Here is a 12,941-nt window from a genome sequence, read left to right as displayed (position 1 = left end):
AGAGGACATAGAACACCCAAACAGCAGGGAATGTTATGTAGGTAACTATTACTTTAATTCCTCCCATCAATTTAGTATGATTGGAAGTAAATTACTAGCAGCTGAATTAACTGGCAAAGAACTGAAAGTCAAAGATTTATCTGAAACACCCAAAGGAGCTTTAGTGCAAAACCCTTGAAGTCAAAGATTAATTCTGCACTGAGAATCAGCAATGAACTTGACTTTTCAAACCATGATCTCACTGGCAACCAATAAATCGCTATATATTAGTGACAACTGGCTACTTCAGACAGAATGCTTGAGATGCAACAGGCAGGCTCTGTGCACTGCTAATAATGGATTTCACTATAGCCACCGGTCATAACAGACTTGCATTTGTATGAAATTTGTTTATTAGTGCAGAGTAAAATGGCACTGTGTACACTAACCAAACTTACAGGAAAAGATCTACCACCTCAAAGTAGCTACAGGGAGTTGTTACCAGCCTCAGAAAGCAAGAAACCAAGGTCCAATGTGAAATGTACCACAGAAGAACACTATTCTGTTCATGTCACCTTGTTATGACAAGATAACCCAGTATAACTCAAGTGGTATTTTATCCATTCAGTTTTGATCTGGGAAAGGCCAATATGATTCTCTATAACAGCCCTAAGAGTGTCAGCATGCTATTTGGCAAGTGTGAAAAAGCTTATTTGTATTCACTAATGTCTCTAGCTACTCAAGTCCAAGAGATTCCATGCATACCACCAAGGTCAATATTTATCAATAACTCTCCAGTCTAGATGATAACCACTTGCAAGATTCTAGTACAAGGATTTCCTTCAAGTGTAATATCTTAAGAGGAAAAGTTAAGTGCTGAGACCAAGACTTTTCATCTTTAGTTAGTTAACTCTACTGCCTTGGACTTAATGTTGCACTAATCTAAAATTTAAGTGCACACAGAATTATGCAGTTAAGGTAACTGGTCAAAAGTAGATATTTTCCTAGAGCAAAGGCACTTAAGGACCCAAATTAGAGTTCAATGCCTCACTATACAAAGCACAGAAATAAAGACAGTTCCTGCCCCAGAGAACTTAATTGATCAGTCTCACGCTACATACCTGCAAGCCTTTACTTAGATGCACCGTATCTGAACAGATTTTTGCTTTAACAGCCACAAATAAGGATCCACTGCAATTTAGCATATTATCTTATCAAACTTTTATACTTAGCCTTAATTACACACAGCTAACAAGATCTTCACTTGTAAGCTAAGTCTTCAACATGCTTTGAAGGAATAAACTAATGTACTTAGGTTCAGGTGAAATTTGAGTTTTGGTGGTTTCAATTCAGCTGCTTTTGGCAGTCTATTGAGAAGTTTAAGACTTAAATATATTGCCATCTCTAGAGGTACTACAAACACACATGGAAAAAAGCTGATGAGCCAGAACAGGATTCCAGTGAACCTAGTTCCTCAAAAGCTGGTGAGGAGGGAGAAAATTTGGGAGCATTTCCGTCTAGAAGACTGCCATGTTTTTTTACACATCACTGAACTCTATTGACAATCCTTTGCCAGTCACACACACACACAATGAAAATGTTACTGTTCCTTCAATGCTGCTCGCTGTTATACCAACTGCCAACACTACATCACACAGAGTTCTCAGGGAATATGAAAGAAAGACAAAACCAGACGGTTCAGTATTTAAACACCCTAACAGGACTGAATGAAGAGAAACTGTTCTAAGCAATGGGGAACCTTGATGCAGGGAACTGGTTTTTACAGGACACTTCCTACATAACTGCATAACCTTTAGAAATGTTATAGAGCTACTGACATGCTTACATATGATGCAAACAGGGCTAAGCATGCTAGGAAAAACATCTGAAGGGGACATGAAGCGCTCGACAGTATAGGGCTGTTTGTGTGTAAGTGTAAATATATACGTAGCAGGTAATGCTCAAGTCTCAAAACCCATATTTTAATGGAGGCACCTTGGTACAATTTTTCAACCCCACAGTCTTATTCCCATTAATATCAAGCCATGTGTTGCCCTAATTGAGCATGGACAATTGTTGGGGCCCAGCTTTGTCAAATCACTTAAGCCCTAGCTTCAGTCTCTCAGTTGCATACTGGCATCCTATGCAAATTCTCCCTCCCACCCTCACCCACATCTCCAAAATTTGATAAATACACAATAATGTACTAGAATTACATCAGGTGCTTTAAGAAACTGAAGGCAAAGCTTCCAAGTGGTAAACCATATACAAAGACAGCCAAAATTGAGAGATTCAAATGTTTTGTGAAGAGACCGACTAGATCAACTGTTAGTAGCCAAGATGCTTTTGGTTGTATAATATTGAAATAAGAGACTGTCTAGAATGGCTCAGAGCAGTAAGCTCAGTCATCTACAAATCAGTTGACTCATCCCCAGATTGGATCCCATGAACTTCTTCCATTGTTTTTAAACAGTTCCACAAAAGCTAACTCTGAGATCTTGAAGCTGCCAAGATGATTAGTCACTGAAATGTTATTTCTCATCGGGTGCATGCATGTGTTTCTTACAGTAGGGATTCTTAGGAATTCTTGGCTCCCAGCTTTTTGTGGGGTGGCTTTACATCAGTGAAGCATTTGTTGCTGAAGATAAGTTGCACAGATTTTTGAACTCAAAGCAGGTAAGTCACTCTGAGCCAACCACACTTAATGGCGCTTTTTATGCACTATGGTGGTGTGATACTGGTGAACAACTATACCTAGGATTTTGGTTCCAAATCTTGTTGATCAAAAATATAAAGCGAGTCACCCTATTTGCATACCTAAGATTGCCAACTAGTTACCATGGCTACCAGGAGCTTGATTTTGAACTATCCTTACACAGAAGCAGGCAGCAGCGCTACCTAACCCTGGTTTGAGTTCAGACTAGCCATTGCCTTGGTTTCCCCTCCTTGGGCACGCCTATGGCTTTGACATGCTTGACACATAAGCCCTTTTTGGGATCTGGGGTTAACAATGAAGTTCAAAAGGAAACAAACACTCACCCCAGACTTCCTAGCTGGCTCACAACTTTTGATGCAAAGTTCTCGTCCTGTTCCTGCTGAGACTTTCCTTTCCACACTCCATCCTTACTAGTCAACTCCTACTCTCTGCCAGTTGGCACCCGCAGGTCCTCTGCCTGGAAGCTAAAGCAAAGCAGCACTCTCCCATCCTGCTTGGTCAGAAGAATGGGGATCTTAAGGTGCCAGGCATATTATCAGCATAGAAAGAATATCCTCAGTCCTTAGTGCGTGCCCTCTTCTGTGACAATAAAAGGATTTTAAAGAAAAAATAGTGCCACAGTATTCAACTCAGAACAGCAAAGCCGAACACTATCTCCAGAATTGCCGGATTAGGAAAAAGTTAACAGCTTTCCAATTAAATTTTAAATCAAATATTACCACAGTACCATATACTGGGTTACAGCTAGCTGAGCAAGTGCGTAGCTGATCTACTAATAATTCCCAGCATGAATTTTCATTACTGAATACATAAAGCTGCTGGAGGAAGTTCCAATAGTAAAAGTGAAGTATGCACGCTGTATGTTAAAAGTTCTTCAATTCAACAATATTTAGCTACTCTAGCCTAGCACAGTTATGTCTTAATGGAGAGCTCATAGCCATATACTGGTTCTTTGGCTCATTTCAGTCAATCCAAGCTGTCCTGGGATATCCTGTCCATCCTCACTGTTTGATTAGTATTCACTAGTGAAATGAAGCCATTTCTTCCCCCATTTCCCCGAGATGCAGCCAACTTTGTGCTATATTTGAGCACAAACTGGGTCAATTCCATTTGGTGTGGGGGTTTGCGTGTTTGTATGATTTGACTATGAAATTTAGCTGAGGCCACATAATTCCCTTTGATGACCATTCGAGAGAATGAGAGGTTTCACCTCAACTATAGAGACATAGAAGTCAATTACCAGAAATATCCCAACGACTAACAATGAATCATAGTCCTTCAGGGGTTTCTTCACTTGAGTGTTAATGCAGCATATTAATCCTCTGGACTAGCATCGAGGCCTAGTCTGTAATCCATTGCACTTGTCTATTAACTAGATCATTTTAAAACCAATTCATATGAAGTTGGTGTTGCTGAATTGACATAAACAAGGGTTAAACTGATTTTGAGTAACCACATTAGAAGTTTGCACTAGTTTAACAGGAGAGTTTTAAAAATCATCTATTTAAACCACTGCACTTTTTCATACAGACAAGGCCTAAGCACATCAGTGGCAATTTTTATCTCTGTGGTACAGAAACTTGTGATTTTAATACCAATGATTTGGGGAGCAATGAAGTCACACCAAGCTCCATCCACACACAGTGTTCATTCTGGATAAACAAGCAGGCATTCTGTAAGAGCAATTCGGAAGAGAATGCTGTTTAAAATGATGTCCCCACCAACATGTCAACTTGCTACAGTTCCTACAATCAAGTCAAGACACTAGTGAACAGACTTTCACTGCCTTCTGTGATTTATCTGCCCCGTGAGAATTCTAATCAGAGTTCTGACATGCTAACATTTGAGTGGGGTGATGTGGCTTAACAAATATGCTTAAGCAGTCTTGCAAAAACAAAATTTTGCTGCAGATAGTAAATTTAGTTTTTTCATGATTTTGGCAAGGATAAGAGAAGAGAGGAGTGTTTGGGCTAGCAAGTTTACAGGACAGTTGTACAAGGTTGCAGAAGTGTGTGTGTTTCTTGCTGTTAGAGATTTTTCCACAGATTCTCACAGTAGTCTAATCTTCCCTTAAAAAGTTGTATTTACACAGGTACTTCCTATTAGTGCTATTTCTCCACCATGAGGAAGGAGTCCTAAAGACCCAATGCCATATATCTGTGCCACGAGGGAGAAGACAAAAAACAGTGGCTTACACGGAGTATATTGTCACTTAGCCCAGTACTAAGAAGTAAGACACTAGCCCATTAGGACACTAGTCATCACAGTACCTGCTTTTTTCCCCTCAGGGAGGCTATTTTTCTACCTAGCCTATGAAATAGAACTTTGAACCGTCAGTTATTCTCTTTACACACAGCCTTCCTGCCTCTGGGCGCACAGCTCCAAAGCCTCAACAGAATAAAAAGGCAAACCCACAAAAGCCTCGTAGGGAAATGCTTTCAATGAAAGCACGATACTCTAAGAGAACCCCTCACCCCAAATCTTCTGTTCCTTTTCAGCAAAGCTCACCTAGCCACTAGTGCCATCTTACCTCACACAGCTAGGCCACAGGTGTTTTATAAGCTGGGAAGGGAATGCCTTAAGGGTAACAAGTAAACAAGACATAACCTTGCCTAACAAGCTGCCAGTGACAAGCTGGGAGAGCAGACTGCCTGAAAGCCATGCTTGATTAGACTATTATCCCCTCCAAAAAATGCTAAGCAAACACTAGGTTCTTTAGACCAGGAAGGCCAATTCATAAAATTCCAAATGAGAAAGTTAGAGCTCTATCAGCTGGTACTGATACACAAATCCTGTTCTCAAGGTCTTCAGTGTAAGCTGTCACCAGGACAGAGCCTGCTACACAGGGTCTCATGCTCAGCAGTGTATATGCATTAATCTGTTGGCTATTTGTAAATTCCTTCATATAGCTCAGAAATGTCTAGTGAAATGCTAGATGCCATTAATCCAGCATGCAATCAGTTGGTACTATCTACATTACATTTAATGCACCTCACACACACACACCCTACTGGTGCACAGGAAGAAAGCACTAGCAGCTGTCAATGGAAGTGAAGACAGTAAATATGCTGGACCAGAAGACCCTTTCCTTTTCTTAGGAATTCACTAAGCCTGGATATTCAATGGCTGAAATACAGTGGCTCTTTTGGAACATATAAGCAGCAAAATCAGCACCATGTGAGCAACATTATACTGCATGCCAGAGGAATTATTTGTGATTCACAATTAATCAGGGTTGCTTATGTTTGAGAGAAAAAAAAAGCAGAAAAAATTTGCACTAATGGGTATTGATGAAAGGGAAAGTGACTAACAAGGTTACCATATTAGCTCCTCACATAGTTCAGTATGAAGCTAATGGCAAGAGCATTAACCTATTTCTGTTTGACACGATACAGAGTGATTGGTGAATCACAGCATACTGATCCCAGTAGAACACCCTTCCACGATCATAACACGAAGTGCTCTGAGCAGAGGCTTTGGGGTTACCCTATGCCCACACTTCTCACGGACATGCTCAAGACGGGGAATGACTGGGTTGAGCAAGAAGCAGCCTTCACTCCCCACCAGTAGCCCCTCTGAGAGCAGCTTTACATTCCACCTTTTACAGAAAAAAAGAATCCAGGCAAGAATCACTGTGTCTCCCTGAGCCTTTCACATTCAGGAGCTACAGTGCCACAGTCCTAGAAGCAGGCCCTTTCCATGGCAGCCCACTCCCACTCCCAGCTGAGTCAGCCAGCCAGTTCTCATACTGCCTTTTAAGTGCTGTGGAGCCACTTCTGTCTGAATTCAATGCCAGATTCATTTCTTTGCCTCAAAGTTACTCATGTATAGGTCTAAGTCTAGAATCTAATTAAGCTATGTCTTTGATAGGCTACAAAGGAAGGAAAGTGTTATTTCTATTGCAAATATTTGGGAGGCATTCCAATTCGACAATGAGGGGCATCACAGAAGTAAATAGAAGAATGCACACATCAGTTCACCACTAGCATTTCCACTACTCTCCCAGCTTCTGTACCTGAAACAGCAGGTCTATGTCACGCCAAGGCATTAAATTTACCCTGAAACCGCCATATTTGTATCTCAGATAGAATTTTTGTTATGGACAGTATGAAACTTCTGTACTCTAGGTAAACAATGCTTGAATTAGTGATCCTTTTACCTAAAAAGAGTCAGACCTGCTCTGGGCTCTGCATGTTATCCAGTTCTATGAACCCAAGAATATACATATTTAGCTAGCAGGAACAGAGTATGGTCTAGTAGATCAAACACTTGACTGGAAGCCAGGAACTCCTGACACTGAGTCCTTCCATGGCCTTGGACAAGCCACTTATCCCATGTCGGGGGAAACTGAGGCAAAATGTAACACCTAACTCTAACTGGTGTTTGAAAAACCCAGTAAGTGCATCACAATGGATTGTGAACTCATGGTAACATCTCAGTTTACAGAGAGGGCTTGACATCTATAGTGATGAGTTCCTTGTTAAAAACAAAAAGTCAGAAACTGCTCGATAGCCTGTAGTTACATGTCCTCATAGAAGAGCTGGAGTAGATCACTGCATGCTGCAGCTGACAAAAAGGAGCAAAACAGGTGCAAAATGCTTTCAGGACTATAACATCTCGACTGTTGTGAAGACAGATTTTAGAATAATACACTAAGCTTTACTACACTAACTTGAATATAAGGGAAGGTGAAGGTAGATGTGCCACAGTATATACAGTCATCTCTATCAGCAAACTCTTATGAAAGAACATGGCATTAAAAACAACTCCAGTGTCTGACCAGAGTTAGAATTTTAATAAAGTCACTTGGATGATTTATAAATGGAAATTGTGCAGCGAACAATCCATCCAATAGGTCACTTGGAGGATTTTTAAAACAAAAAACAAAGACCGACTCTTGTGAAACACCAGAACACCGACAGAGGAAGGGAGGACAGGAGGCAGGAAATAGAGATGGAGAGATGTAGCAAGATATCCTGCAGGTGCCCAATTAATCCTAGTCAGAGAAACAACTCCAGTTCCTGTCCAGCCAAAAGAATAGCTCTGTTTTACAGCATACTAGATTCCAAGTTTGCATAACAGGGCCTGAAAGTAAGTTGCTGGCTTAGTTAACACATAAGCTGTCAAGCTATGCCTTTTTATTTAGGCAATTCCTGTAGGGATAAGTATGACCCCAAGCATCCTGCCCTTTAGAATGATTAATGTTTCCTTTCACAAGTGTCCCCAAAATTACTGACCCATATTTAAATTGTGAAATTCAGTTGTGTAAACTACAGTCTTGTGTCAGCAAGACATACCAGACCATTGTTGTGAAGTATACAGAATGTGGGAACATACTGGCTATGTAAATAAAAATATGTCCTAGTCAGTTTCAAAATGGCTACAAATTATAATACTCAGCCTAAGTCAGTGGTTCTCAACCAGCGGTACCTGTACCCTGGAGCGTACCGCAGATGTCTTCCGGGGGGGTACATCAACTCATCTAGCTATTTGCCTAGTTTTACAACAGGCTACATAAAAAGCACTAGTGGAGTCAGTACAAACTAAAATGTCATACAGACAATGACTTGTTTATACTGATCTATATACTATACACTGAAATGTAAGCACAATATTCATATTCCGATTTTATAATTATATCATACAAATGAGAAAGTAAGCCATTGTTCAGTAATAGTGTGATGTGTCACTTCTGTATTTTAAATGTCTGATTTTGTAAGCAAGTAGTTTGTAAGCGAGGTGAAACTTGTGGATACGCAAGACAAATCGGATTCCTGAAAGGGGTACAGTAGTTTGGAAAGGTTGAGCGCCACTGATCTAAGCAATGTGTTATGAGTTTTTTGTTTATTTCTTTCTTCAGGTGGAAAGGGAAGGGGGATCTACAGTGTTTAAATCAAGACATGCCCAGGTGTCACATCAAAGTCATCTGAACTTGCAGAATATCTACACCAGACAGAAAAAGAATCAAACATCTCAGATCAACAGGTAATCTCTAAATTCACACAATGGTAAAAAACTTTGAACTGTACCAAGCAGGTTAATCATCATAATTTAGAAGCTATCAACATTTGCTGTGATTACTTTTGGAAGGGCACAGTTCCAGTTTGAGTGTCTCTGAAGATATAAACTAAGCTTCTTCCAATGAGAAGTCAGAGCATCAAATCTGTTAAGCAATTTGATTCGGCTGCTAAATTTTAACATTGCACTATCCTTCTGTGCAACTGCTAAGGGAAGATTATCGGTGGAAGGGGCTGCTGGCATTGACTAACTGTACTATGATTGAGTTTCATGATCGACAATGTTTTAGTTACTTTATTAAACAGGGCGATTTAACAAATATTCAGTTTAAGTAATTTTCCCTGAGTCAAACAATTTTTTACTATGAAGAAAACAAACCCTTCATGGGTTTCATTTTGGTGCTTTCACTCCCCTCTTAAACAACGGACTTTCCATATCACATTAGCCCTTTCCGATTTACTTAACACTGATTCCTCCCAACAACCCCCATCTTTCTGATGGAGCTTGAAATATAGCTTTTTGATCGTACGTCAAAGTCAGCAATGTCCAAACTACTCACAGCTCCTGAGGAGAGCAAGAACAGCATAAGAACAATATTGGAGGGAGGACATAGGTCCTACATATGAAGTGATTTTCTTTCGTTTTCCCTCTCTGCTTCTCAGACAGAGGTGAGTTTTGAAGTAAACTAGATTTTCAGAACCCAGTTTCCTGGTGCTGAAGGTTCTCAGTTTCCAGTTAGAGAAGGAAAATCTGCTCCACATCTATTGGAGGAGAACTTGAAAAATACATAAGCTGCCACTATAATTTCTCTCTTTGGGTTTAAGGATTGGAAGCATCTAACATCTATCACTATACCATGCAATATATACAATGTCTCCTATATGGAAGAGGACAATTAAGTTTACCAACTTCAAAATTACAGATGCAAGTGGCACAGGCCTTGACTTAGTGCAATGGCTTTTCATTAGTGGAGATTCAAGTTCAAGCCATTCTTAGGTCAATTGGTAGTCTCAATTCACGCACTACTAGCCACCTGGTCATAAATAGGCTGGTCAAAGGGTAAGTATGTGTTCATCTTTTCACTATATCACAAGATCTTTAGCCATTCACGTGCAATAAACCAACTCAGTGCTTCAATATTTCACAACCATCAGAATTAACAATGCTCAATACAAAGCCTGACTCAGCTAGGAATGCTGAAAACAGGAGCTCAGCTAATAATTCAAGGGCTGATTTCTAATCAAGATGCTCAGTTTTCAGCATTTAAAGCAGCTGAAGTGGCAGCATTCCTGCTTCTATCAGCAAGGTTCGGGAAGTGTAGTTTTTAATCACTGGGCAAGTAATGATCAAGCCATAAGGAATAAAAGCTGAAATGGAGGCTAGCCCGCAGCATCTTGCAAATTAAGGCATCTCTGAATGTTGTAAATACTACATACACAAGTGCAGCTAATCCAGTACTAAAAGACACTGTAGCCATTAAATTACTTTAGATTAAACTTTAACAGCCTCTGGCAGACGGGTGTAAATCCAGAATTTAAGGAAACAGAGGAATTACTTTGTGGTTACACTAGTGTCACAGTAGGATCTGGCTCCTGAAATTGACATGACAATTAAAAGGTGTGCAAGCCAAAAAATCCAGAGGCTGAGTTTCCCTTGCTGTCAAACTGCTGATCTAATGGACAGAAGCAAAGAAGAGATGGTCTGTGGTGGTAAGGACCTACCGCCCTGCTGGACCAGCATGGCCCCTGATTAAGTTTCCATTAAGGTTTTTAGGACACTATTACTTCTACAGAGGATCCCACAGAGCACTGCGCTGTTGCCACTCCCAGCACGTACTGGCATATTCAGCACTAAAATCTGGAAGACAGAGGGTGGGGTACTAAAAATGACAATATGATACTTTTATTAGTTGCCGGAATGTAACTTCTGATGGGTATATCACTTATTTTCCTATCAGCTAATCTGTACCTCAGAATGACCTGCCTGCATATGTTTCTTCCTCTGTTTTATTCTTTACAGTTTATGGTATAGTCCTGGAAGAATAAAACTTTTCTTTAAAAAAAAAAAACCACTAGGGAAAGATTTGTCTTTAAACTGAAACATAAGTATTGCCCTTTATTAAGTTAGCCAATAACCTCTCCCTTCCAAAAGAGTCAGCTCTTCTTTCAGGTTTATCCATGTGAAATTAATTAAATAAGAGTCAGAATCAAAGCAGTCCCATGACATTCAAAAAGAAAAACTCGTCAGGATGCTATTTTCACTGATGAAAGGTCTGTGGTGAAGAGGATGGCACCAATATCACAGAGACAAGGTGGGTGAGGTAATATCTTTTATTGGACCAACTTCTATTGGTGAGAGAGACAAACTTTCAAGCTTACACAGAGCTCTTCCTCAGGTAACAGTCATTCTGACTAAACCCAATACTAAGACAATGACAACAGAGTTCAGAATCCACCATCCAACTGAGAAAGCGCATTTTCTGCAGCTTTTTTTGTTACCTGTGGCTGTACCAACAAGTCATATGCTAGACCAGGGGTTCTCAAACTGGGGACCGTGAACCTCAGGGGGTTGCAAGGTGGTTACTAGGGGGTCACAAGCTATCAGCTCTGTGGGGGTGACAACCCCAAGCCTCAGTTAAATTGAATGACCGACCTCCCCCATTTTAATATATAAGGGGGGGTCACATTCAGAGGCTTGCTGTGTCAAAGGGGTCGTCAATACAAAAATGTGTATCATCAAGGCCTGGGAATGTTATATGAACAGATGCTAGCCCTAGCCATGTTGTTCAGAGCAACAACTTTTTCTAAAGTGGACACAGGCAGGAATGAGGAGCCAAAAATATGTATGACAAGCACACAAAACAGGACATTTCACTGATTGGTGTCAGTGATATAGAGGATCAGGGTCTCACAAAACCTAGTATTGAGAAATGCTTTCACTGTTTGTTTGGTGTTTTTTGTTTAGTTTTAAATCAACAGTTTTTGTTTTGGATTCAAACTTCCCCCTGAAAAGTTTGGAATTCAAACTGTGCAGCAAAAGAACCAGAAAGTGAAAGTGACCAATACATTTTCACTGTCCAAGAAGAACAGTGCAATTAAGAAATGCAGTATGTGAACAGCATAGCTGGTGAATGATAGAATTTTAGAACCTTTCAGTTCAAGAATTTTGATTCTCCATCTACCTGCACAATCTGATTTTAACCCTTGAGCAAGCCCTTAAAACACAGCCAAAGACATTGTCCATCACTATGTTCTGAGCCACACTGCACAGAGAAATCTCGACACAAGTAACCAGTTGCACATGGAAGTTACTGCTAATGTAGTGCTGGGCTCCTGACATATCCATGTGCAGCAGCAGTTGCATAATAATAGTGCAGGACAGTAAAACCCAGCAACTAGCAGGGTATGGCAGAGTCCGGAAGGCCCTGACCCACCCTGAGACCCAGCGAGGGGAGGGAGAAGTGTCACACAACGCAGCCCTCTCACTGTGTCCGGGCAAGGGGGGGCAGAGAGGCGCTAGGGCAAGTGGCTCATGTTCCAGCTGCTGGAGATAAAGTTGGAGCCTGCAGAACTGAGAATTACAGCCCAGGCACGAGCCCCCCTCTGGGCCCAGGGGATGCCCAGCAGACACAGGGCACGTCACAGCACCCACCCTCCCTGTGCGATTGGGGGGACCAGCCCCCGGGGAACCCCATGTGTACGGCTGTGCATGCTGCTCCCCATGGCACCCTGGGGGCTGCGGGTGACGGGAGGGGGAGCCATGCTCTGACAGCAGCAAGACCGGGCCCCCTCCACCCCCGCGGTTACCCAGGTGACCAGCCCCATGCACGGCGCCCCCCCCCCCGACCTTATCCACATCACCCAGGTCCCCAGCACCCCAACGCCGGGCCCAGCCCCCCTTTACCCAGGTCACCAGTCCAGCCCGCACCGTCCCACGACCTGATCCACGACCCCCCAGTGCTCACGTCACCGGCCGCCCCCCCTCACCTTGGCCCGGGTCACCAGGTGGGTCGCCAGCTTCACCACGGCGAAGTTGCCCTTGCCGATGGTCCGCTCGATCTCGTAGTATCCGATGCGGGCGGGGCCCGGGGGCCGGGGTGGCGGCGGGGCCGGGGGCAGCCGGGCACCGGGGGCTGGAGGGGGGGCCCCCGCTCCGCCGCTCGCTGCAGCCGCCGCCGCCATCTTGTTGCGAGGAGCAGAAACTCCCCCCCTCCCCCCGGGGCTGCGGC

General features: G+C 42.3%; 1 protein-coding gene and 1 long non-coding RNA gene across 5 annotated transcripts in view; both read right to left on the bottom strand.

The window, feature by feature from the left end:
- LOC120375526 overlaps positions 1–6,997 on the bottom strand; it is a 44,732-nt gene extending 37,735 nt beyond the window's left edge. The window contains exon 1 of the long non-coding RNA XR_005586599.1: positions 6,855–6,997. This is a non-coding gene — a long non-coding RNA (uncharacterized LOC120375526). The remainder of the gene's footprint in view (positions 1–6,854) is intronic.
- Positions 1–12,926, bottom strand: part of SIK3 (SIK family kinase 3) — a 144,175-nt gene extending 131,249 nt beyond the window's left edge. For 3 of the 4 annotated variants that reach the window (XM_039496219.1, XM_039496221.1, XM_039496222.1), the window contains exon 1: positions 12,700–12,924. In XM_039496219.1, coding sequence (XP_039352153.1) covers positions 12,700–12,894 — 195 coding nt within the window. In that variant the 5' untranslated portion in view covers positions 12,895–12,924. Of the gene's footprint in view, positions 1–12,699 lie in introns of all 4 variants that reach the window. The other variant, XM_039496220.1, reaches the window with a different exon arrangement.
- Positions 12,927–12,941: the final 15 nt, after the last annotated feature.

Source organism: Mauremys reevesii, linkage group 12 (assembly GCF_016161935.1).
Source record: "Mauremys reevesii isolate NIE-2019 linkage group 12, ASM1616193v1, whole genome shotgun sequence".
In the NCBI taxonomy this organism is placed as follows: Eukaryota; Metazoa; Chordata; order Testudines; family Geoemydidae; genus Mauremys; species Mauremys reevesii.
This window is presented reverse-complemented; position numbering and strand designations above follow the sequence as displayed.